This window comes from Protopterus annectens, chromosome 9.part0, assembly GCF_019279795.1.
Source record: "Protopterus annectens isolate FY-2018-M chromosome 9.part0, PAN1.0, whole genome shotgun sequence".
Taxonomy (NCBI): Eukaryota; Metazoa; Chordata; order Ceratodontiformes; family Protopteridae; genus Protopterus; species Protopterus annectens.
Genome location: NC_056743.1, coordinates 226,102,292 through 226,127,663, shown reverse-complemented (window position 1 = coordinate 226,127,663; position 25,372 = coordinate 226,102,292). Strand labels below are relative to the sequence as shown.

The following is a 25,372-nucleotide window of genomic DNA, read 5'->3' as shown; positions in this document are numbered from 1 at the left end:
ATAACATCAGTAACAGTGATACATACTTTGACCTAAAAACAACATAAGAATTCTGAATAATAAAGCCAAATCTGACTTTGTTGGAAATCTGCAATCCTCTCCATTTAGTAATCCTAAAAACTATGGAGCTCCTTTAAATCTGCAACTTTTAGCAAACTATTTGCTAAGTCTCAGTCCTCCTCCTTTCTTCTGCTTGACCTTCCCAAAGGACTAACTGCAGGCTTTACTTCCCCTCAAATCCCATCCAACTCCTGCTTCCTTAATTGTGATTCTAGTACCCCCCAATCTTCCTTATTTTTGGATAATCCCTATTTTACTTTAACACTATACACTACAAAGAAATTATCCAACTGCTGCTGACAGTTTACAATCATCTGTAAATTTAACTCCTTTTTCTACAAGCTACACCTAATATACATCAAAAAGGTGCCTGCATTATTAGCGAACCTTTGACATGTATTTTCAATCTAACACTGGCCAGTGGACAAGTATCATCCAGCTTTAAACATACCTTAACCATACCTAACCCTAAATTATCCACAGATTACGGCCCCATAGCTTACCTGTGCCCACTGGCAAAAAAGTTTGTAAAAAATGTTTTATAGGCAATTACTGGAATGCATACAACAATAAAATATCCTCAGTGTTGTTTAATAACATGGTTTCCATCCAATATAGAACAGTCAAACTTGCATCTTTTCCCTCACTTCAGAAGTCTTCTCTAATGTCGACGAAGGAGGTCTCCTAGACCTAAGTAGAGCTTTTGAGACAGATGCTCATAACCTGTTGCTGCTAAAACATTTTGATCTCTGCTTCTGCCAAGATGTTTGTCATTGGTTTACAAGTTACTTATCTAACAGGTCCTTTTTGATTTCCAGTCATAACAGCCACTCATTACCTGCCCATACCACCTCTAGGGTTCCTAAGCTGCTGATAGGCAAAATTACTAAATCTTTAAAGTCTTTGACTTCCCATTTCTATTCTGAAAGTCTTAGACAAAACATATGGCCATATTAGTAATATGCAGGACTCTTGAGTTACAATTATTGTGCATTTTGCTAGCTGTGTTTAATAGTAGGACAACACTATTAAAGCAAAAACTCTTGCTAGAAGACAAAAAGCAATTTCTTTTATGTAAAAAAGCACTTTTCTGTCTTCAAGCTACAATGACTCTTCATCAGAACACATGCAAACCGTCATTGCAAACTAACTGCAGTTTGAAAAGTGAAATCATTCATCAGCAGGCTATCACAAAGTGTAAAAACATGTTTAACAATTTAAAAAGACAAGGTTTGTTTAAGTTTTAATACCTTTTTTTTATATTTAAACCTGGATAAATGTTTGTTCTAAGTTCAATATGTCACAGTAATATACCGTAACAGTGTGCACAGGACACTCATCCCATTCCCCTCCCTTTTGCATCTAACCTTAAAACATGTATAACAAAAATACAAATGCATTTCTTCTACTTGTACTACTTTGAGTGTTTTTAACTAAGGCTTTTTTGTCATCTTTAGTTTAGATGGCTTGTAGGTGGTCAATAGGTATAGTGTAATGGTTTAGGTGTGGTCTTCCCCACATAGAAGCTGTCACAACTGAGACATTTACCATCATAAACCACCCTCGTTGTGTTACAGTTGTCATTGACCTTTTACGCCATATATCTTAGACATATGGTTTAAATCTCGAACCACGTAGGAAAACAGTGCTTAAACCATGCAAAGTGCATCAACCACTAACCAGCCAAAAAAGCACTGCAGAGGAACCAGGCTCGACTCGGATAATCCAGATTAAACTTTATTATAAAAACATAAACGCTTAACTAAATCACTGTGTTTTCGTTTCACAGACTTAATCAGATGCAACACACTAAACAACTCGGTGGTTTATATATTCCATCTCTCATAACCCATCATATTAATTACAATTAAAAACAATTAAACTTCAATAAATAGTCGTAGCAACACAGAATAAGTAAATAACCATATCAGCAAATAGAAAACTAAAAGTTAAAACATATATTAAATAAGAAACTGTTACCATATCTGTTTTAATAACCTATAAATGTATTTGATAAATGTTTAACCATAAAACAATCCTTACAAGCATGTCTAAAAACATTTCTAAAAACAATATATGTTATGCTATCCTAAACACCATCTAGTGTCGTAAAAGCAACATTACATCTAACTCTCTCAGATACACAAAGGGCTCAGAGAGATCCAAACATAAAATGCATCAAAAATAAATGTATGCAAAATGTAACAAAATGCATATACACAATTATAAGAAAAGGAGTAAAAAAACACACTTCAGATGTACACTCAGATTCAGAGTGTACATCTGAAGTGTGTTTTTTTACTCCTTTTCTTATAATTGTGTATTCCACTTTTCCTGTTACCTAGTAGCTTCATCCTTAGCATCTTTTTCCCAATATACTCAGCATCCCTCCTCAGCACATGTCCAAACCAACGTAATCTTGCCTCTCTGGCTTTGTCTCCAAACCTTCCAACCTGGGCTGACCCTCTAATATACTTATACCTAATCCTGTCCACCCTCGTCACACCCAGTGCAAATCTTAACATCTTTAACTCTGCCACATCCAGCTCAATCTCCTGCCTTTTTGGCAGTGCCACTGTCTCCAGCCCATATAACATAGCTGGTCTCACTACCCTCTTGTAGACCTTCCCTTTCACTCTTACAGGTACTCGTCTGTCACAAATCACTCCTCACACTCTTCTCCACCCACTCCATCCTGCCTATACTCTCTTCTTCACCTCTCTTCCACACTCACCGTTACCTTGAACTATTGACCCCAGTATTTAAACTCATCCATCTTCGCCACCTCTACTTCTTGCATCCTCACCATTCCTTTATCCTCCCTGTCATTCACACACATATATTCTGTCTTAGTCCTGCTGACCTTCATTCCTCTTCTCTCTAGAGCATATCTCCATCTCTCCAGGGTCTCCTCCACCTATTCCCTACTCTCAGTACAGATCACAATGTCATCTGCAAACATCATAGTCCACGGAGACTCCTGTCTAATCTCGTCTGTCAACCTGTCCATCACCATTGCAAATAAGAAAGGGCTCAGAGCTGATCCTTGATGTAACCCCACCTCCACCTTAAACGCATCTGTCACTCCCACCGCAGACCTCACTGCTGTCACACTACCCTCGTACATATCCTGTACCACTCTTACATACTTCTCTGACACTCCTGACTTCCTCATACAGTACCACAACTCCTCTCTAGGCACCCTGTCATATGCTTTCTCTAAGTCTACAAAAACACAATGCAACTCCTTCTGACATTCTCTGTACTTCTCCATCAATACTCTCAGAGCAAACTTCGCATCTGTAGTGCTCTTTCCCGGCATGAAATCATACTGCTGATTACTAATCATCATGTCCCTTCTTAACCTAGCTTCCACTACTCTTTCCCATAACTTCATGCTGTGACTGATCATTTTAATCCCTCTGTAGATACTACAGCTCTGCACATCACCCTTATTCTTAAAAATCTGTACCAAAACACTTTTTCTCCATTCCTCAGGCATCCTCTCACTTTCCAAGATTTCATTAAACAATCTGGTTAAAAACTCCACTGCCATTTCACCTAAACACCTCCATGCTTCCACAGGTATGTCATCTGGGCCAACAGCCTTTCCATTTTTCATTCTCTTCATAGCTATCCTTACTTCCTCCTTGCTAATCCATTGTACTTCATGATTCACTATCCCTACATCATCCAACCTTCTCTCCCTCTCATTCTCTTCATTCATGAGCCCCTCATAGTACTCCTTCCATCTGTTCAACACACTCTCCTCACTTGTGAGTATGTTTCCCTCATTATCCTTTATCACCTTTACCTACTGCACATCTTTCCTAGCTCGGTCCCTCTGTCTAGCCAATCAGTACAGGTCCTTTTCTCCCTCCTTAGTGTCCAACCTTTCATACAACTCTTCATATGCCTTATCCTTAGCCTTCGCCACCTCTCTCTTTGCCATGCACCTCATCTCCTTCTACTCCTATCTACTTTCTTCATCTCTCTGACAATCCCACTTCTTCTTTGCCAACCTCTTTGTCTGTATACTCTCCTGTACTTCCTCATTCCACCACCATGTCTCCTGTTAATCCTTCCTCTGTCCAGATGTGATACCAAGCACCTTTCTAGCCGTCTCCCTTACCAGCTCTGCTGTAGTTACCCAGCTATTTGGTAACTCTTCACTGCCACCCAGTGCCTGTCTTAACTCATCCCTGAAGTCCACCTCACAATTACCCTTTTTCAATTTCCACCATTTGATCCTTGGTGCTGCCCTCACACTCCTCCTCTTCTTGATCACCAGCGTCATCCTACATACCACCATCCTATGCTGCACACACACACACACACACACACACACACACACACACACACACACACACACACACACGTGCTCCCTCAGTTTGGTTGATAACATACATTTGTGTATTCATTGAATTTTCTAGCTGTATCTTCCAGCCAGTCCTTAGTATAAACCCTGTTGATGAGCACAGTCAACAAGATGTTGACCTCATCCATAAAAAAATACTTACATTACATTCTCCTATGCCCCCCTCCCCAAACATCAATTTGAACTTCTTCCAATACAAAAAATAAAAATTTAACTTGAGTACAAACCAAGGTGTGTTTATATAATGCATTTTTCTTGTTCTTAGTTTACACCTCGTATAGGTGTATGTAAATTCTCCTTTTAAGCTTACGTTCAGTCTTTCCTATATAAAAAGCATCACAGTTCTCACACTGAGCAGTATAAACCACCCCAACACTGCTACATTTGGTACAAGTTATACTTGTAATATGTTTGCCCTTCCCTTAATATACAGTTTCTTGCTGTTTAATATATAAGGGCATTGAGCACAAGTACCACATTTAAAAGTTCCCATTTTCTTGTTACTTAGCATATTCCTTTTTATTCCTATTCTGATCCAAGAAGTCCTTAATATTCAGCCCCTTCCTAAAAATAAATTTAAGGGGTGTCTTAGAAATAACATCCAAATCTGAAAAAATAACAAACCTATTCCATTCTGCAGTAATAATAATTGTAATAATATTGGTATCACCATTAAAATCTGTTATAAAAGTCTCCTTATATTTAACCTGCTCATGCTTCTTATGATTAAAAACACATTATTCCAATCAGTTTTGTGTCCAGGTGCACTATTTTTCTTCCCTAAAAGGAGGAAATATGTCTTTCCTTCCTGACTTGATGACTTCAGTAACTTCTTCTGTTAACTTCAGGGGATAGTTTCTCTCCCTAAGCATCTCCTTTAATTTAACACACTCCTTAAGGAAATCTATTTCATCTGAAGTCATTCTACATATCCTCACATATTGACCCTTAACTATACTTCTGTTCTGCTTTTAAGGGTGAGCACTAAATCTAAACAAGGTCCTTCATCAATCAGCATACAAAATCTGCATAATCTGCAAGGAAATGTATTATATGATTGTCACTTAACTCTTTAAGATCACATACCCCGCTGATGTCCTTCAAGGATGCATCTGCAGTCATCACATATGGGTTGTCCTGCCTCAGGCAGCCCTTCAGTCGGCCGGATTCCAAAGTCTGGGTCTGGCCTCGGCTGATGTCGCACTTTCCCCGACGTCAGAGCATCTGGGGTATAAAAGCATCAGCCGACGCCATTTTCCTCAGTCTTTCTTGCCGCGTGGTGCCCGAAGCAGAAGCAGTTCGCAAGTGCCGGTCGGCCAGCTCCTGTGATTCAGCTACCGAAGACTTCGAAAAAGCTAAGTACCCCGTTGGGGACTCTTTCTTGCCTCAGCCGATGTCAGATAAAGTTAATAATTGTTTAACTTGTGGGAAACAAATACCTCATAAGGATTTCCACTCTTACTGCCTCCCCTGCCTAGGCCCAGACCACGACGTCTCGGCCTGTTCAGCCTGTGCTTCCTTCAACCGACGAACTCTTAGACGTCGGTCGGAGTTTGCAGAGGAATTCTTTGAGGCTAGTTTTGCTTACAAGATGCCATCGGAGACTCCGACTTCGCATTTAGTTAAGAAATGGAAGGACAAGGACTGACACACGCGGGCCGCGGTTTCGGCTGAAACCATGGTCAGGCCTACCGCGAGTGTCTCGGTCTCGGCTGAAACAGAGTCCTTGGTACTTCCGATTACCAAAACCGCGCAACCGACTACCTCGGCCCCGGAGGCCCCGGCCGAGTCGGTTATTGAATTACCTACTGAAACTGGTGTCCAGGAACCTTCCGACACCATTCCTTTAGACAAATCTACTCCTGCACGTGGTGCAGCCAGACCTCCTGCATCCATGTCCATTAAGGCTTTCTCTAGGGCTAAAGCTGCTAAACTTTCTAAAGCTTTGCCTCCCAAGGTTACCTTTCAGAGACCCTCTACTGGCTCACAGATTCTTAGCTTAGCAGAGGATCTTATCTCCTTAATTAGAGGTTCTCAACCTCATCCGGACAGGGGCTCGCAACCACCTCCAGACAAAAGGCCCAGGGTTGAGCCCTCTGACCCCCACTCCTCAGATGAGTCCTCTGATGGCTCTACTCTGTCAGACCACCAGGAGGAGGCTTATTCGGCCTACGAGGATTCTGATGCTGAAGAATCTATTCCCTCGGCCTCCCCTCCTGAAGAGTTTTCCTTTGGGGAGACATTACACTCTATGAGAGAACATTTTCAATGGCAGGGTCAGGAATTCTCTGATTCTAGAAAGAGATTAAGGACCTTTTTACATTTACCTCAGCATAGGCCTTTAGCTATACCTCCTGTTTTGAATGTCATTGATGATGTGTACTCTGATGCTAGTACAACCCCTGACTCTCTCCCTCCGGCTCCTGCCAAACCTGATAGGTACTACAGGGTCCTGGACTCACATCTTCACCTGTATAAGGCCCACTCTGCTGATCCAGAAACTGTTTCCCAGGGCCCAAAAGGGGTTGCAGCTGCCACTGCTAGAAATCCTCTACCCTCTGAAGGGGAGTCCAGAGCTTTAGAGAGATGGGGTAAAAAAGTGTATACTTCTGCAACTCTTTCCATGAGGGCATTAAATTGTCAATTCCATATGATACAGTACCAAGAGTATTTGTTAGATGAATTGCATAAGAAACCGTCTTCTTCTGAACCCCTTGATCGCAAATCCCTTCAGGATCTGGTACATAACTCCCAGCAGGTTAGTAACCATTTCTTGCAGTGTGGTTATGATGCATTGGAAGCTTCATGTAGGTCAGCTATGACAGGTGCAGTCATACGTAGGCATGCCTGGCTGAAGGAACAGTCTCTGCCAGACCATGTTAAAGCTAAGCTTTTGGATGCTCCTATGGAAAAGCAAAAATTATGTGGTTCCACGGCTCAAGAGGTCTTAAAGAAATTTGAAGAAAAGGCAAAATCTGTGCAAACAGTCAAAGACTTTCTGCAAGTCCAACCACCGAGATTCAGCAGAAATTGGCCTACTAAGAATTGGTCCTTTCCGGACTCAGACAGATCTCAGAGAGGCAGGAATAGGCGTGCCAGAGGTAGAGGGCAAGCTAGAGGCTCCTACAGAGGCCGTCAATGGCAGCCTCCCAACCAGAGAGGTAGTGCAGGAACTACAACTGCTACACCAGGACAGACTCAATGACTTTGTTTTGACTCCGCCAACCAGGGCTCAATTAGAAGCACCTTTGGGCGGAAAGCTTTCTTTATTTTCAAAAAATTGGCACAGCATTACAAGGGACACATGGACACTGCAAATAATAGACAAAGGATACAGGTTCCATTTCCACACATTGCCAAAATAAAAGGCATGCCAGACCTGCCACCAAATCAGAGGGCAGAGGCTTTGAAACAAATTTCCAACTTAATACAAATGAAAGCTATAGAAAAGGTTCCTCTTTCAGAACAAGACCAAGGATTTTACTCCAGATTATTCCTTGTTCCAAGAAAAGAAAATCAACGGAGGCCTATTCTCGACTTGTCCGCACTGAATACTTACCTCATTGTGCCAAAATTCAAAATGCTGACTCTACAGCAACTCCTTCCCCTGCATGTCCCTATCAGACAAGGTTGCAGAAGACACCTCAGATTTCTTGCAGGGTCAGAGCATTATCAATTCTCAGCATTGCCCTTTGGCTTATCTACTGCGCCCAGAGTATTCACGAAATGCCTGGCATCAGTAATTGTACACTGCAGACTTCAGGGGATTCAAATTTACCCATATCTGGACGACTGCCTTATACAAGCGGACAGCAAGCAAACCTTGTTAAAGGACTTGGATTATGCCATCGACCTACTGCAGGCCTTGGGATATACAGTCAACATCCACAAATCAAGACTTGTTCCATCCCAAAGAATAACTTTTCTGGGTGCGGATCTAGACACAACCACCCAAATGGCCTTTCTCACAGAAGAAAAACAAAAACAACTACCGGATTACTTCAAGAATCTGACAAGACAAACTCAGCTGACTGCAAGGAAAATCCTGCAGGCCCTGGGTTACATGGCATCTTGCATTCTTCTGATTCCACAAGCAAGGCTGCCTATGAGAAAATTACAATGGTACCTAAGGAGTTTATGGACTCAGCACAGTCACAGTTTAGAAACTTTGATCCCACTCATTCCATGCCTCCAAAAGGAATTTCTGTGGTGGGCTCAAGCCTGCCAGTCGAACAGTGGGTTGCCCTTCAGCAAGCCAAGAGCCAACCAAACCATCACTACGGACGCTTCAGACCAAGGTTGGGGAGCACACATGGAGGGCAGATGTATCCAAGGGCTATGGTCACAAAGAGAGCTACGCATGCACATAAACCAAAAGGAAATGCTGGCAGTGATACATGCAATCGAGGCCTTCAAACCTTTTCTTCATCAAGGCCACCTACTCATAAGGACAGACAACACCACAGTTATGTGGTACATAAACAAGCAAGGAGACACCCATTCCTACCCTCTTTGCAGACTGGCAGTGAATCTATGGGAACTTTCCTTGAAACTCAATATACAGCTGCAGTCCCAGTTCGTGCCAGGGAAAGACAATATACTGGCAGACAGCTTAAGCAGAAATATCATGGATGCACACGAATGGATGCTGCACCCAGACATCTTCTTACTCATAACACAATCATGGGGAAGGCCGGAAATAGATCTGTTCGCCTCCCCCCACAATCATCAACTGAAGAAATTCTGCTCAAGGACATACCACCCACAAGCATGGAAAGTGGACGCTCTCTCTTTCAGCTGGAAAGCTCTAACCGTGTATGCTTTTCCACCTCTCCCATTAATTACCAAGGTCTTACTGAAGATCAGAACAGAGCAGCCCAGAGTGATTCTGATAGCTCCAAACTGGCCAAAACAGCACTGGTACCCACTGTTAAAGAGCATGTCACAGACGAAACCGTGGCCTCTCCCCCTATGGCCACTTCTACTGACACAGCACAATTTCAAGACTCTGCATTCCAACCTGAAAACCTTGCAACTAACTGCCTGGAAAATACCTTGACTCCTCCTCAGGGTAAGCTATCCCAGAGAGTGAAGGATATTATTATGGAAGCTCGCCGGCCTTCCACAAGGAAGGCATATTCAGCAAAATGGAAAAGATTTCACACTTGGAACACAACAAAGGGCCTAGATGCGACAGTGATGAACATGGCACATATACTGGAATATTTGGCAGAATTGTTCCACAATGGCCTGTCTTACTCTTCCATTAAGATACATGCCTCAGCAATTTCAGCAGAATACAATGATGATCCACCTGTCTTCTCTCATCCTCTCCTGAGACAGTTTCTAAGAGGAATCAAAAACATCAATCCTCCAAGGAAACCACCTCTACCTACTTGGTACCTTAACTTCGTGTTGGAAAAACTAACACTTCCTCCCTTTGAACCAGCAGCATCTGCAGATCTACAGTTTCTGTCTTGGAAAACTGCCTTCCTTCTGGCCATAACCTCAGCAAGAAGAGTATCTGAGTTACAAGCTCTAATGGCAGTACAGCCATTTCTTATTTTTCATCAGGACAGAGTTTCATTGAGAACCAGTCCTACATTTATGCCAAAGGTGGTATCCAGGGTATCTTTGAACCAAGCTATTCACTTGCCTACATTCTTCCCACAACCACAAAATAAAGGGGAGAAACTTCTGCACACCCTGGACATACACAGACAGTTGCGCTACTACTTGGACAGAACTAAAAGTTACAGAAAGACTGACCAGCTGTTTGTAGCATATGCTGCTGGGGCACAAGGAAAAGCAATTTCCAAACAGACAGTTTCAAAATGGATAGGAAATTGCATTCGTTTTTGTTACTCCTTTCATGGAAAAACTGTGCCAGCTAACATTAGACCTCATTCCACGAGAGCCACAGCCACCTCCACAGCCTTCCTAAGAGGGGTGGCTACCAAGGACATTTTAGAAGCTGCTACATGGAGCTCTGTGCATACATTTGCCAAGCATTACAATTTACCTTTATATTCCAGATCCAGAGCAGGCTTTGCTACGGCAGTCCTGCAGGGTATTCTAGCTACACCATCCTTTACTTAGTACCTCCTCCCCCAGATTGGCTATGGTATTCTACCCATATGTGATGACTGCAGATGCATCCTTGAAGGACATAGTACAGTTTTGTACCTACCATAAATGTAGATGTCCGATAGGTATGCATCTGCAGTCAGGTTTACCCTCCCTCCTTCCCCTCTGTGGTATTTTTTTGGGTGCTTACCCCTTTTATAGTGGTATTTCTTGGGTACTTACCCCTCTTATAGCTAGCTGGGGGGGATCTATTATGATGTATTTGTTTTTTATAGTACTGTGCATGTTTGGATTTGTTTTTAAAATGCATCTCTCCAAATTTTAGCCTTCCTTAGACGGTACCTGGCATCTGGGGCAAGAAAAACTGAGGAAAATGGTGTCGGCTGATGCTTTTATACCCCAGACGCTCTGACGTCAGGGAAAGTGCGACATCAGCCGAGGCAAGACCCAGACTTTGGAATCCGGCCGACCGAAGGAAAATACCTTGACTCCTCCTCAGGATAAGCTATCCCAGAGAGTGAAGGATATTATTATGGAAGCTCGCTGTTAAGACAGGTTTCATTTATGTTGTTGTCGTGTCTTTCGGCTTTTCCCAGTTAGGTGTCGCCACAGCAGAACTCCAGTCTGCTAATGATTGGCAGTTGATTTTTACATGCCGAGTTGCCAGCTCTGACGTACAACCTTCAATGAAGGTACGCCCATTCACGCATGTCTTCACACAGAAAACGCTCTAGCTGAGAATCGAACAGGACAACGTCTTACTGTGAGGCGACAACACTACCGCAGCACCACCACCGCAGTACAAGAGAGTTTTCATTTATAATAATAATAATTTCCCACAAATCTGCTGAGTATTGTAGATTCATATTCTGCTCCCTCAGTTTGGTTGGTAACATACATTTGTGTATTCAATGAATTTTCTAGCTGTATCTTCCAGCCAGTCCTTAGTATAAACCCTGTTGATGAGCACAGTCAACAAGATGTTGACCTCATCCATAAAAAATTATGGATCTTTAAAAAAAATATGCTGGCTAGTTTGACACAAATTAATTATTTCCAAAAGTTAATTCCCTGTAAACCTTTGACTCAAAACCAGCTCTGTCAACAGTCAACCCGACTTCCATATCTAAAGTTGCAACACTGTCATTAGATGTGCTGGCAATAAATTTTAAAAAAGAGGTACTCTGGTTAAGTAAGAATGGCACACAAGTCAGTAGTACCTCACTGTGTACACACACACACACACGCACACACACACACACACACACACACACACACACACACACACACACACACACACACACACACAAGTATCATCAATAAAACATCCATAAAATAAACTATTTTCAAACCCTTGGATGGATTTCAAACAAATCTCTTCCCATGCTGATAAAAGCAAATTGGTAAAAATAGGTGCCATTACTATCCGATCCCTTAAGCTGTTTGAAATACTCTCCTTCAAAATTAAAAAAAAAATAACGTTTGAAGCCACACTCAACAAAAACACAGTAACGCAGTATCAATATTACTCAAACTAATGGTTCTAGATTGAAAGGCTCTTCCACTGTCTGTCCCTTATACATAAGGGATATGGGTTTACAAACTGTGGATGTCTACAGTAACTAATAAGCATTCTGTGGCTGTTTCTGTTAAAATCCATCTTAAGCAGCTCATTAAGAAAATGCCAGGAATCTTTCAAATAAAATTCAATGTACTTCAGAATACTGAGTTTGTAATCCAGTAGCATCATCAGGGAATTCAGTATTTGATCTTCTCACCAATACTATTAGTGTAAATGGGAGATCACTACTGTTTTTGTGTATTGTTGGTATTCTGAAATAGTTATAAATCCTTGGTGTGACATACTTTACAAAATTTTGTGTGTATGTGTAACCAGCCGCAAGAAAATAAATCATTCAGTTCAACATCCACTTTTTTTATGTGGTTCAAACACCGCCTTTAAAGTAAGCTCTTTTGTATTCATGCTTAGAGTTCAGAACAGAAACATTTTCTCTTGATATTTTGGGTAGTAATAATAAGTATTCTGCCGCCATGAACTTTCATGATTCAAAAGTCTTTCATATTTCCAAGTTGCTTGACTGCTGTTCATTCAGCCATGGTTAAATTATAATAGCAGTTTCTCACGTATAGTTCTAATATCAGCACTGCATATGTTTTCAAACACCTGCAAAGTACTTTGTAGTGGAGAGGTAAAAATTCTCTTTTTATTATTATTAGTGGAATAATTGTCCACTAAACTAGTGGTAGATGGTAGCCATTTTAAGCTTAGCTTCCTTGTGTAAGTTTCAAGGGGTTCCTATTAGAACGACAAAAATTCATTTTGTCAAATGCGTTTTCGTCAACACTTAGAGTGAACAGGCAAAACAGCAAAGCGGCTGTTTAGCGAATTCTTTCCCTGGGAAAGAAGTCACTTGACCACTTTGTTGTTTTGCCATGTTCTGCACTGTAGTGTGGTCTCAGGATTCCCTTGTCCAGTATAGCTCCCGAGCATGAATGTGCAACAGTTACTGACCTTAGGGTTAGGGTGCGGGTTTAAGGTAAGTGCATATGTATGAAAGTGTTTACTGTTTTTTTTTTTTGTTTGTTTTTTTTTTGCATTAGATGTATGGTTGAGTTATGTGTATGTGTTTTCAGCTGTTTACTTTTTTTGGGGGGGGGGTAGAATTAGGGTTAAGGTACGTGTGTATGTCTTTGGAAGTGTTTACTGCTTTTTTTTTTGTTTTTGGTTGGAACAGCGATTTCTTTCCCTAGGACAAAAATCGCTGTTCTGAGGTGTCGACATTTTCAGCTTTCACTGGAAAAGGGTCAGTGAAACATCGTTCGCTGTTTTAAGCGTTCAGTGTTTTAATATAGACCCAGTTTCTAGTCAAGAATAGTTTTAATGTAGTTAGCCCTTCTAGAAGGGACAAAAAAAAACGTTCTTGAACTGTGAGCTGTTCAACAGAGAAGTCAAAATCCATTAAATTATGCAAAGAAATCTGCATTTTGTCTTAGTTTCTCTCATTGCTTTTTGTCATAATTGATATCTCCCTGTTCCCCAAGGTGCACCTCGTTTTTTCCTGGCTGCTGTTTGACATCTCAGGGGTTGTGCCAGTGGCTCCAGATTTGAGTTTGACAATTCTGACTGGTTGTGATCCAGTGATAAATTGATTTGTCTTGCATCATTTGCTGAGGCTGGGCAAGTAAAGATGTAGTTTTATTTCTGATGAACTACCAGGAAATTTTCTAAAAAAAAAAATCTGTGTTGGAGTCAGATTTGATTAACATGTTGATGTTAATATAAATACTGTCTATCTCATATTCATTTTTTGTCACAAAGAAATTTCTTATGTTTTTTGTAGCAGTGACTGTTCTTGTCTAATTGTTGACAAAGTTAAAGTTCTGGTGTGCTGTTCTACTTTTGTGCAGTTTATCCATTTGTTTCTTTATTGATACCTGTGCTATATCATTATGTTTTATAAAGACTTTGATCAACTGTAATCCCACCTTATCAATAAAAAGACACTAGTTCACCAAACTGGTGCTATGTTTTTGTGAATTATGAAGCTGTCTTGTAACTCTTCAGTGCACTGTAAGTCACCTTCAAGTGCATTGCTTAACTCGCCCATTGAAGAATTCATTGACCATTGGGACCACTTGAAGTTGGCCTGGTCTTCCATTTCATTCCCCAACTTAAAAACAGAAGTCAACATTAGAAGTTGTCTGAACACACATGCAGGAGTAAAACGTCCAAAATAAAATAAACCCTTGCTATAAGACCAAAAGCCAATTTATTTTATTAAAAAAAGAAAAAAAATGAGTGCGTTTGTGTCTTTAGTTTGCAGTAAGACTTTGTGACATAATGTGCAATCTATCATCACACACCTTTAAGTACAATGTAGAAAGTTATGTCATTCATAAGTAACCTAGCACAAAATCTAAAATACTACTTTAACAATTTAATAAGATAGTGTTTGTCTGAGCTTTAGTACTCTTTTAATACTAATGGTTAAACCTGGATAAATATTTTCTCTAAGTTCAGTCTGCCACCATAATTCTGTATGTTCTTACTATGTCCAGGTCTTCATCCCTTGCATTTAACCTTACAACATCTTACACATACTCAATTATATCCACCAATCAACCTATATAAACAGAGATGTATGTACAAACCCAAAGGCAAGTATGTGCTGACCGCAAACATCAGATTGGCTGTGCTGCATCCTGATCAGAATCTGAAAGACAAGGGTGTGAGTACTTCCATACAAATGTGTAGACAACTTAGAGACACACGTGCACGCGTGTGTGTGAAAAACAGGGAATTGATTGGTGGAGATGAAGAATGGCAGTGCCTCAAAATGTCATATGTGAGAACTAAAGTACAGATATGTGACTGAGCCAGGTGTGGAAATAAAATACACAAGGAAAGCTGATGGTGAAATATTGAAGTCCTGGAAGTCATCAAAAGAAAGGAGGAGTGCAGGGGAAAGTGGGAGACAGAAACAGTAGACCAGGCTGGGAAGGAATACTGGTTGGTTAACAAAAAATAGCAAAAAACAAAACATCAAAGACATTCTACCAGCTTCTAGAAAGTCAAACATTAGATGGCACCAAGAAATTCTCTCAGACTGCAAGGCAAAGACAGAAAGGTAAAGAAGATGGTCATCAGACACCCTACATAAGAGATATTAACAACAACCTGCTCCCCAGTCTGTATGCCATCCAAGGCAGATGGAAGATGTACTTTCATCTGCTTCTAAGAAGAAAACCCCACAGAAGCTGTACTGTCCCAGATGCACCTTTTGAGTCGAGAAGAGGAGCCCACTCCAGAAGCAGTAAGAACAGCACTAAGGAGCATGATGTCAGGGAAAATAGCAGGCCCAGATGAGGTCACAGCAGATATAATCAAGGTATTGGGTGAGTTAGGGGAGAAATAACTTCTGAGGAAACTCATAACATTATGGAAAGAAGCTATATCCCAGATAACTGCCGAATAAGCATTCTAGTGCCAGTGTACAAGAACAAAGGCAGCATTCACAACTCTAGGCAGTATAGAGATGTCAAACTCCTGACGCACTGCATGGAAGTTCTGAACAGAGTGATTGGTAAAGGTATATGCAGAGTAGTAGAAAGTAAGATGTGACATGAGCAGTTCGTATTCAGATCAGGTTGCATCACAGTCGGTCTGATGTTTGCAGTTAGGCAGATGAGAAGAAACAACAAATAAGGAAACTGAACATTCTTAAACTTGGAAAAAGCATATGAAATGGTGCCACGAAACCTGATGTGGATAGTCTGGCAAAGCTTTAATGTCCCAGAAATATTGGTAGACGAGCAGTATTTCAGACTTACAGAGGGGTTCCCAGTGGGAGCTAGGTTTATATCAGGGTTCAGCTCTGAGCCCACTGTTGTTCATACTGGTGATGGACTTAATTAGCAAACAGATCATAGGTGATGGATTAACAAAGCTACTGTATTCAGACAATGTGGTATTACACGCAGGCTCTAAATAAGAACTTAGAATGCAAAATTCAATACACACAGGATAAACATTAGCACAGGTAAGACAGTTGTAATGGCACCAAATGGTCTATTCCCAGATATCTATTCATACTTTTGAATCATTATACATAATATATAAATTTAGTACACTTGGCATCTTGATGTTTTGTAGGCACTGTCAGCACCTCAACCACAGAAGGGGAAAAATTGTGCAACAGGTTAATAGCTTCAGGTATCTCAGATGGCTGGTTGAGGAGAAGGGAAGTTTGAATGAGGACACCATATCTAGAAACAAAGGGGCTGCAGCCAAGTGGCACGGATTGTCTGAATAGTGAATGACAGAAGAATGCTAAAGACACTGAAAAGTAAGGTACCCAAAACACTGGTGTGACCAGTACTATTCTAGGGTACAGAAACGTAGACAGTGAAGGCAGAGCAATTGGGAAAGCTACATGTGGTAGAGGTGATGTGCCTGAAGTCGGTGTCAGCATTCACAGTGTGGGACAGATGAAGGAATGAGGACATCAGTGCAGAAAACCAAGTATTTCCAGTTGCAGGGAAAGTCAAAGAAAATCGATTACAGTGGTTTGGATACATTTATTATTATTTATTTGATTTTATTTTACATTTGTTTTTTGGTAAAATCTGTCTGGACACTCATCCTTTTTCAGTGGAGGCCCGGGGAGAAAAGCTCTACATTGAAACAACATACAGAAATAAAGTATGTTAGTAGTATACAAAGAATTTAGTCAAACTAATTAAGAACAGTTTGTATGATCATCTGAACTAAAAAGCTCATTACTGGATTACTAAGGGTATATAATACATGATAAAGTTTTACAAGTCAATAAGAAACAAGAGCGTAAACATCATTATGCATTTCTGTGGAAATAGAGAGACCAGTATGACGTCACAGTTTCAGAAAGTACTTTACAAAGAAATAGAAGTGTCAAGTCAGTATTTCATTAGCTCTGCAGTGATTGTCTTGTATAATGTTACATGCTGGAAAGCAGAAGACAGTCTATGGAAGAGGATTGGGACAGGCAGGAAGAAGGCAAGAGGAAATGAGAGCATCCAGCAGACGGATAGATTGGATGAGAGAACACCTGCAACAATTGGGCTCGACTGTCGAAGGAAGGTAGGAGAAGTGTCATTAAGTCAAGAGAAATGGTGACAGTTGATGTGACAACCCCGCTCCATTATAGAGAAATTGGGGGGGAGGCGATCGATGATTTTGATAATGATGATTTTATACATACATATGTATAAAAATGTTTCAGTTAAAGTCCATTTTATCAAATGGACATTTCATTGGATTGTTTATTTTGACAAATAAAGGTGAGTGAGATGTATAGTAGGTGTTTGTATTTGTGTGCAATTGTGAGTGTTTAGGGTTAGAGTTATGTAGTGGGATAGATTTAGTGTGTGAGTATGTGTGTGTGCACTTCCCATGCACGCTGAGGGTCTGAGCTGTGTTGTGAAGTGGTAGTGTTATGGGAAGGGCTTTTTTAAAATTAAGATACATGTTAGGGTTAGGGGCAGGGTTAGGGTCAACATACATTACTGTGGAGGGGGGGCGCTTCATGTACAAAGCCCCAGCAGACACTATCCTTTCGGATCTGTTACACATTTGCAAGTCCACTGATAACATGGGCACCTCTGCTCAAAAGATCCGAATCTGTTTTGCAAAATAAAAAGAATATATTAGAGTGATAGGTATGTTTCACAGAGAGTACCTGTTCTATGGAGCCATCTTCTACTCCATATAAAGCAAAGTACTTCTCTTACTTTTTTCATATGTAATTTTCATGAATGGATGGTAAACCAGAATTCATCTTCATTTTAACACTTGCGTCCCTCATGAATAGGAGCAACAGGTAAAATGTCCCAACACATTCTTGTCCGTCCCACCTGTGGATTATTCGTATAAAAAGATGTAAGGGCTAAACACTACCAGTAAGGCTAGGGTTTTTAACATCCTCACAGACCAATAGCCTAGTTAAGCACCTGCGAACTTTGTGTAGATAGTACTTGGCTTGTTGTGCTGAAGTTTCTCTTGCAACCAGATGTTCATTTTATTTTTACATTTGTTGTTTTATTTTACTGTATTGCTGTATCTCCTTACACCCATCCCAAAATAATAACTCACATAGCAATGACCTGGCTGATCCTTTAATGCACAAACCCCTAGGATGCTATTTACTAGATGAGGAACACCAGCAAAAAGTGCTTCCTTAAATGAATTCAACATGGTTCAGAATACTACTCCAGAATATTTTGGTATTTTGTAGTTGCAAGGAATTATACAGTGAAGTAACACATTCCACTGATTTTATTGCTATGCTGTTACCTTATCAGTCAGCAGTTGCCTCTTCCCAAATATCTCTGTTCATACTTTTGAATCACTATATATATTATATAAATTTGGTGGACTTGGCAATTTGATATTCCCATCAAATCATCCATGGCTTAATTTGTAAACCAGTGCTGCTGTCCTTAATTTCTGCTGCACTGCCACCTACGTCTGATTTATGGTACTGCATTTTTGCTCTTTGCAAAGCCTTTCCTTATGGTATGCTGGACAGTTTTCTTCCACCTCATACATGCATTACTTGCATCCCAGAGATGGTAGTCTCACAAGTTATCTTTTTATTGCTTTTCATTGCTTGATGTGCTATCCTTGGACAGCATCATCTGCAGATCACTTTTAGGTGTTTGTGCAGATTATTTATACACATTGAATATTTTTAAGTTTTTCAGTATTTCACACAGGTTTGTAAAACTTAGACATAAGAGTATAAGAGTATAAGAAATGCTGCTTTGTGGCAGACACATTTAACATGTCTACAAGTTCAGACCCTCTTTCTCTCATGCTCAAAGAGAGGAGTGCTTGGATATCACACAGAGCTCTTGTTCCATCACTATGGCATATGTATCCTTTGATGTATGAATTTTCAGCATTAGCTAGCCTGGAAGTGGAGCAGTACAAGGGGAACAGATTATTGGTAGACTGACTAGAGTGGGAAGTCTGAAAAAGTTTAAGATGCTTTCCTGTCATAAAGCCAGAGGCTCCAGTTATGATGGGTAAAAAATAGGAGCTTTAATTACTGTAGTACTGCTGTCATGGCACTTTGGCATTTGAATCCCACCTCTGTTTTCAGATACTACATAAGGCAGTTGACTTTAGAGGTGTTATGGTAAATGTTCACAGTTGCTTTGCATACTAGCAAGCACCTATGTAAGATTTATACTGTAGAGTTACAGGTCACAGTTATAATCAATTGTTTCTTAGGATTTCACCGACTTCAGCCTGAGCATAGTGCTTCTTGTGCAACCTCACCCACAGTATTTGAAACTAGACCAAAATTGTTTTCATCTTTACACTTAACCAGTATTTTTCAGAATGGGGTGATAGATGGTGGCTATCCAGCAGCAACCCTCACTTTCTTGAGCTTTTAAGGTATCACTGACACCAGTTAGCCAGAAGTAACAAAGCAAGAATACATTTTACTACATATCATTAATATAAGCCATCCCTTAAATATTCAAATGATAGCAATTAGCTCTGAAGGGTCACCCTTTCTAAGGCAGATACCACACAGTAAAGCTTTCAGTAAAATACATAAAGCCTTAAGATAAGTGAAACATCAGCCACAAATATTTACAATAAATAATAAAAATTTCCACTTGAAAAACTAATGTATTTCCTCTGCGGATAAGTATGCAGACAGTGTATAACTTGCACAAGTAGCTGAAAATAAAACTCTCAAACACATGTTTAGAATAAAAAAGTGTTGTCTAACATATGTAACTAAAAATGATTTGCTTCTGATTAAATGATGCTGTACTCCCTCACTATCTTTGGCCTTTTAAGTCCAAAACAGGCAGCATAGTACTTGTCTCCAAGTGTATGCACCAGTAGGTAAGACAGTAAGTTGTGTAACCTTTTGAATTAATATTCTCTCTCTCTCTAGTTGTTAATCCTGAAACAAGATTTCCTGTGGCTTTAAGCTACATTTAGGACATGCTTTCCTGTTTCCAGTTACATAACATATGTGGGGGAAGAAGAGACCCAGCAGTCTACTCTCCAAATAAGGCACCATTGTGCAAGTTAACCAGAATCATCAAAAAGCAGACTTTTGTAGTAGTGCACATTTGTGGGAAGGTTTACTTTCATTTTTAAAGTACAATTTCTTTAGATATTGGTCCTGCAGATGTTTAGTACATGGATCACCATTGCGGTAGCCTAAGCTATATGGGTCTTACCCACTCCCCTGTAAGGGCCAGAGCTTTGGACATCCTCACAGGTGTTCCAGCTGCCCAGAGCACATGTAAGTTCCCATATAAAAGGTGGTTAGAATGATAGAAAACTTCTGAGCTTTTTTTTGCCACCAAATTATGAGGTTCTTCGACAAGCCTCTGTGATTCTGATATTTGGTTAGCGATCCTTCACGAGATGGGTAGGTAAATCCCCACTGGATAAAGCATTCTTATTTTTTCTGAAGTTTATGTGGAAAACTTTTTTTCTGTTAGAATACTTAATTTGTGCTAAGAATCAGAGTGATTGAGACTGTCATGCTACTTTGTAGGTAATGTCATGTTGGTGATTGTCTAAACGTTTTATGATGAAAAGTTTATTTTTTGACTAACGACTCTTTTCCGTTTATTGAAACTTTATTTGTCTGGGACAGGATATTGTGCTTTTGAGGGACTTTCTATGGTTTACTTAGTTCAGAACAATTTTGTCTCTTCGTTTCACTTTACTGACTCTTCAGGCTTCTGCTACCTGCACTTCAAACCTCCTTCCTGACTTACTGATGGAGCAGCAGTTGTTCTCCATAGTTGTACCTTCCACGGAGAACAAAAATGGAAAACATAAGGAGTCTTTAAGGGTCAGACTGGTTCGTAGTTTGCCTGAGTCATTGGTGGGTGGCTGTGCTGTGGCCATTGATTGTTCCTCAGACCACCCATCTTTTCCATCCGGTCCAGTTGGTGTCTTCCAAGCCACCAAAGACTGAGGGGGTTAGCCAAGTCCTCTGCAGTTGTAGAGATGTCCTCACTGGGCAAGGGAGAACCATTATTGATGATGTCTGGGTAAGGAGCAGGTGAAACGTCATCTTTTTGTCAGGAGGAGGTTGAGAATGCAGGTTCCAGTGTGCCTAAAGGTCATGGTTTTCTCAGGGAATGTGTGCTTGTTGAGAAAAACTTCTATTCTCTATTTCCAACACAAGGCAGACTTGCTGGGATTTGCCAAGGAACAGATTACTGATTTTTTTTTCTATGCCTTGTGAGTCTTCCAGAGCAGGCATTGCAGGGTGAGGGGTTTACTTCAAGAGTTTCTTCCCAGTTTGAGCATTCTTATTCTAAGGAAAATATATCTTCCAATTTCCTTTCTGAAGAACTTTATTTCACAGGCATTTTATCTAATATGAATGAGATGGTTTAGTGGGACCAGAATGGGATTGTTATGGCACAGAAAATGTATTATGACTTGCTGTAGTTACAAATGCCTAAAGCTGCACCTGTCATTCCTGTATTGCTGCTTTAGAGAATGTTTTTCTCACTGCATCTATTCTTACAGTTTGTCAATCTGTTGCTCCTAAGAGGTCTGAGAAGGTTATACAAGGTACCCAGATGCAGACATACCTGTTTTCCTGTCCTAAAGCAGACTGAGCAGTTTTTGCTTTCCAAGTTTGCTATTCTAAACAGGTTACTGCTGCTAGCTCCATACCTTCTGACAGTGATTAGAAAGTGATTAATAAGTTGAGGAATAAAATGTATTCTAGCACTAAACTTTCAGGATTTTAAATTGCCACACTTGTATGTTCAGATTTTGCTTTTACTTTTGAGAATTTTGCACAAATTAACCTTTCATCTCCTGAGGTGAAGCTTCATTCATTGCTTCTGTGGCAGATGTTTCTCAGGTGGCTAAGCATATTTTAAAGTGTTTTTATGATGCTGCTGTTTTAACTTTCAGAGCAGTTGCTTCTGGATCAGTTTTCATGAGACTTGCTTGACGTTGTTCTCAGAAATCTTCCTAAGGATGTTGAATTTGAGATTTTAAATGCTCCCTTAAAGAGACTCTGGCCCTTCTGCAGGTGTGGTGCAAAAGAATGATTGCTATTAAATAGTTCAGAATAAACAGTGATATAAAGATGTGGCTTGGCTAATGATAAACCATTTGAGAAGATGGATGGCTTTGTAAGACTTCCACAGGCAGTGTATTTGGATATTTTTTCCATCTGGCCATGTATTTGCCTTCTTTTTTGGAATGCTAAAATAGAATTTTTGGATGTTCTCTAAGCTGCTGACTTTTCATGTGCTGTCTTGAGTGGCATGTGGAATGTTACGCTTATTCTTTATGGAGTGGCTAGATTCTGAAGCAAGGAGTGCTGTCCAACATTCATGTAACAAAACTCCAAACACTCATGAAAAATATGCTGTTTATTGCAGCTTTATGTCTTTTAAGACTGTTTTGGTTGTAATTCAATGTATGATTTGTTGAAAATGTACTATTATATTAAGTACGTTTTTTTCTATTTACTATATTTTTCCTTAAGCAGAAGTTTTTTTTTTTTGTGTCTATTTCCCACCATATGGTCTTTTCCTGAATTAGGCAGTGTAACTGAAATGAAGTACATATCTGCTAAAGTCACTGTACTTTCTCTCTTTTTATACTTCAAGCTGTGGACGTCAGATATTGAAGCCTGTTCAGAATTTAGAATTTGGAGAGAGGATTTCACAGACTGGTGCAGATTACCACCATAGAAAATCAGGTATTTCATTCATTAAATCCATTTATGTGCAGAATGTGAAACGGCAATTACAAATATGTTGGCTGGAGCCCAGTTTAATTGTTGCTACTGCTACCAGAATCTTTACTTCAGCCTCTCCCTCTTTGTTTTTTTCTCACCTTCTCTTTCTTTCTGTGTATAACTTTTCAAGAATGTGCATTTACTGAAAAATATAGTAATGCTGTTAGATATAAATGTGGATAAGGCGTTAAAATTCAGTACTTAAGACTTTACATCATACTGAAAGATTAGGGATTTTTTTCTTTCTGAAAGTGAATGTTGACAGGCTGACAGCCTTTTGTAAACTAGGATTTGTACATGGCATTTCAGGCAGCCCAAGCCTCTCTTCCTGTTATCCTTTGGTGACTTCATACATTGGTGGTAGTAGATATTTGTACATGTTTTGTGTGATTTAGAAGTTAAGAGCATTAGCTGTACAATGCCCCTTGCAGTGGTATTACATTCCTTTGCATATAGTTTATTCATAGCCGTATATCGCCCCCCCCCCAATGTCTATGCTCCGCCTCATTTCCTTAATTTCTTTTCATCTTACCCTTGATTACATTCTTCATGTACTAGCCACAACTCCTATTCAATTCAGTTATGTGGACTGTCTCTTTTGTAGCAGTAACCATTTATCTGTTTGCCTGAACATGACTCCCAAGATTAATATTAGATTTCTTTCTTTTTATATGCCATTGTAGTCCTTCCAGGATATCATTAGTAAATTCAGCCCACCTTCAGCCGTCTATTATCTAACTGACTTTTTACCTTGTATCATTATTCCTTATAACTTTTACTAGCTCTGTACTGTGTGTATGTATGTGTGTGTGTGTGTGTGTGTGTGTGTGTGTGTGTGTGTGTGTGTGTGTGTATATATATATATATATATATATATATATATATACACACACACACACGCGCACACTTTTTTGGTTCATTACATTGCATGGGATTACTGCACTTATCGTCTGTAATGCATATGTGTGCAGTAATAAAATCAGCATCAACCCCCTTTTTTCCCATTTTGTACATGAGTTGGGGTGTCATATCAACAGTGGCCATCACCAAGAACTAGTGATCACACCACCAGGTGGCTCTGCCTACTGACATTGTTCTTCCATTCCCCACAAAGACGCACTCACATCTACAGCCAATTTAGAGCATCCAGTCCACCAGTCTTTGGAATGTGGGAGGGGAACTTGAGCACAAATGCACCTTACATATATATATATATATATATATATATCAGAAAAAAAAAAGGAGCCAGACACTTATGTACCTTCCATGTTGTGTATATGACTTTGTGGTAGGGGAATTAATAAAGTCATGAATTCAATAATTATCCTCATTTTTTACATATGGGTATTTTCTTAACGTTATTTTCTGACTTTTCAGAGATATGTCATGTTTTGTTAGAAAAAACACTACCCATTTTGGTTTGATACAAATATTTTGGATGGTATTTCTAGCAAAATTGAGGACATTCCTGAGTATCCTAGGCTTATTTCAGATAGCCTGTGCTTGACATGGAAAGTCTTTTACTATACTGAAATATTGGCTGTGTTTTTGGTTCTTTGGGTCACATTTAAAAAAAAAAATGAGCAGACCTCCTCAGTAAAAGTGTAAGTAAACTTGTGTTTCATGTTGTTACTCTTTTATTTATTTATTTACTTACTTACATTTGTTGACTTTGTCTTACTAGGCTAGCGGCCTTTTTCAGAAGAAGTCAGAGAAAAAATGCTTCACCTTAGACACATTTACTGAGATTTAGTCGGTATACAATATCAGAATAATACAGTGCAATGTATGACTTGCAAGAACAGTGTGGGATAGTATCTAGCCCTGATGAGTCCACTTATTTTACATATACAGTGTACTTGTATTCATTGTAACCATACACTGATTTAGTACAACGCAGTGTATAAGTTGAAAGTTGTACCATTCTCTTTTCTGACTTGCATTGTAAGAAGCTTAGTCTGTTTTACATGGTGCTTACTCACAAATAAACTTGATAGGGTCTTGCACAGATAGTTTTTATTGTATCTTTTGGTGGTGTAGAGCTGCTGTAGTGCCTGTGGGCTGCACAGATGCAACACAGTATCTTGAGACACTCCTAGCTGCAACATCAGGATGAAGGAGTAAAGATATCCAAGCCTTATAGTTCAGAAAAAACTGTGATATAATGGTTCTGGTTGTGTAAGCCAGGACGTTGCATATCTCACTTGAAATGTATTTTTGGAAATTTTGAGTTGAATACAGCCTTTGAACTTGTGTCCACAGTGTGGTTATTCACAGTCTATTGGAAAGCAGGAAGGATCATCATTATTAACCCCCCTTTTTTTCCCATTTTCTACATGGGATTGGTATGTCGGGTCAGCTCTCACCAACTTTTTCTGTTTAGTGCCACTGTCCTACCGTCAGTACTCATGCCTGACTGTTGCAGATGTTCTTTGTGTTTCACTGTTGCAATCATCACATTTCAGTTATTTGCCTGCAGGTAGCCCTCAGCCGGCCTGAATACCAGAGTTTTAGAGTTTCTGCGTCGGAT

The 25,372-nt window shown here is 39.9% G+C and overlaps 1 protein-coding gene across 1 annotated transcript in view; it reads left to right on the top strand.

The window, feature by feature from the left end:
• PDE3B (phosphodiesterase 3B) overlaps positions 1-25,372 on the top strand; it is a 1,918,808-nt gene that overhangs the window by 1,297,324 nt on the left and 596,112 nt on the right. The window contains exon 7 of the mRNA XM_044082789.1: positions 22,712-22,803. Within this exon, the coding sequence (XP_043938724.1) occupies positions 22,712-22,803 (92 nt within the window). The remainder of the gene's footprint in view (positions 1-22,711; positions 22,804-25,372) is intronic.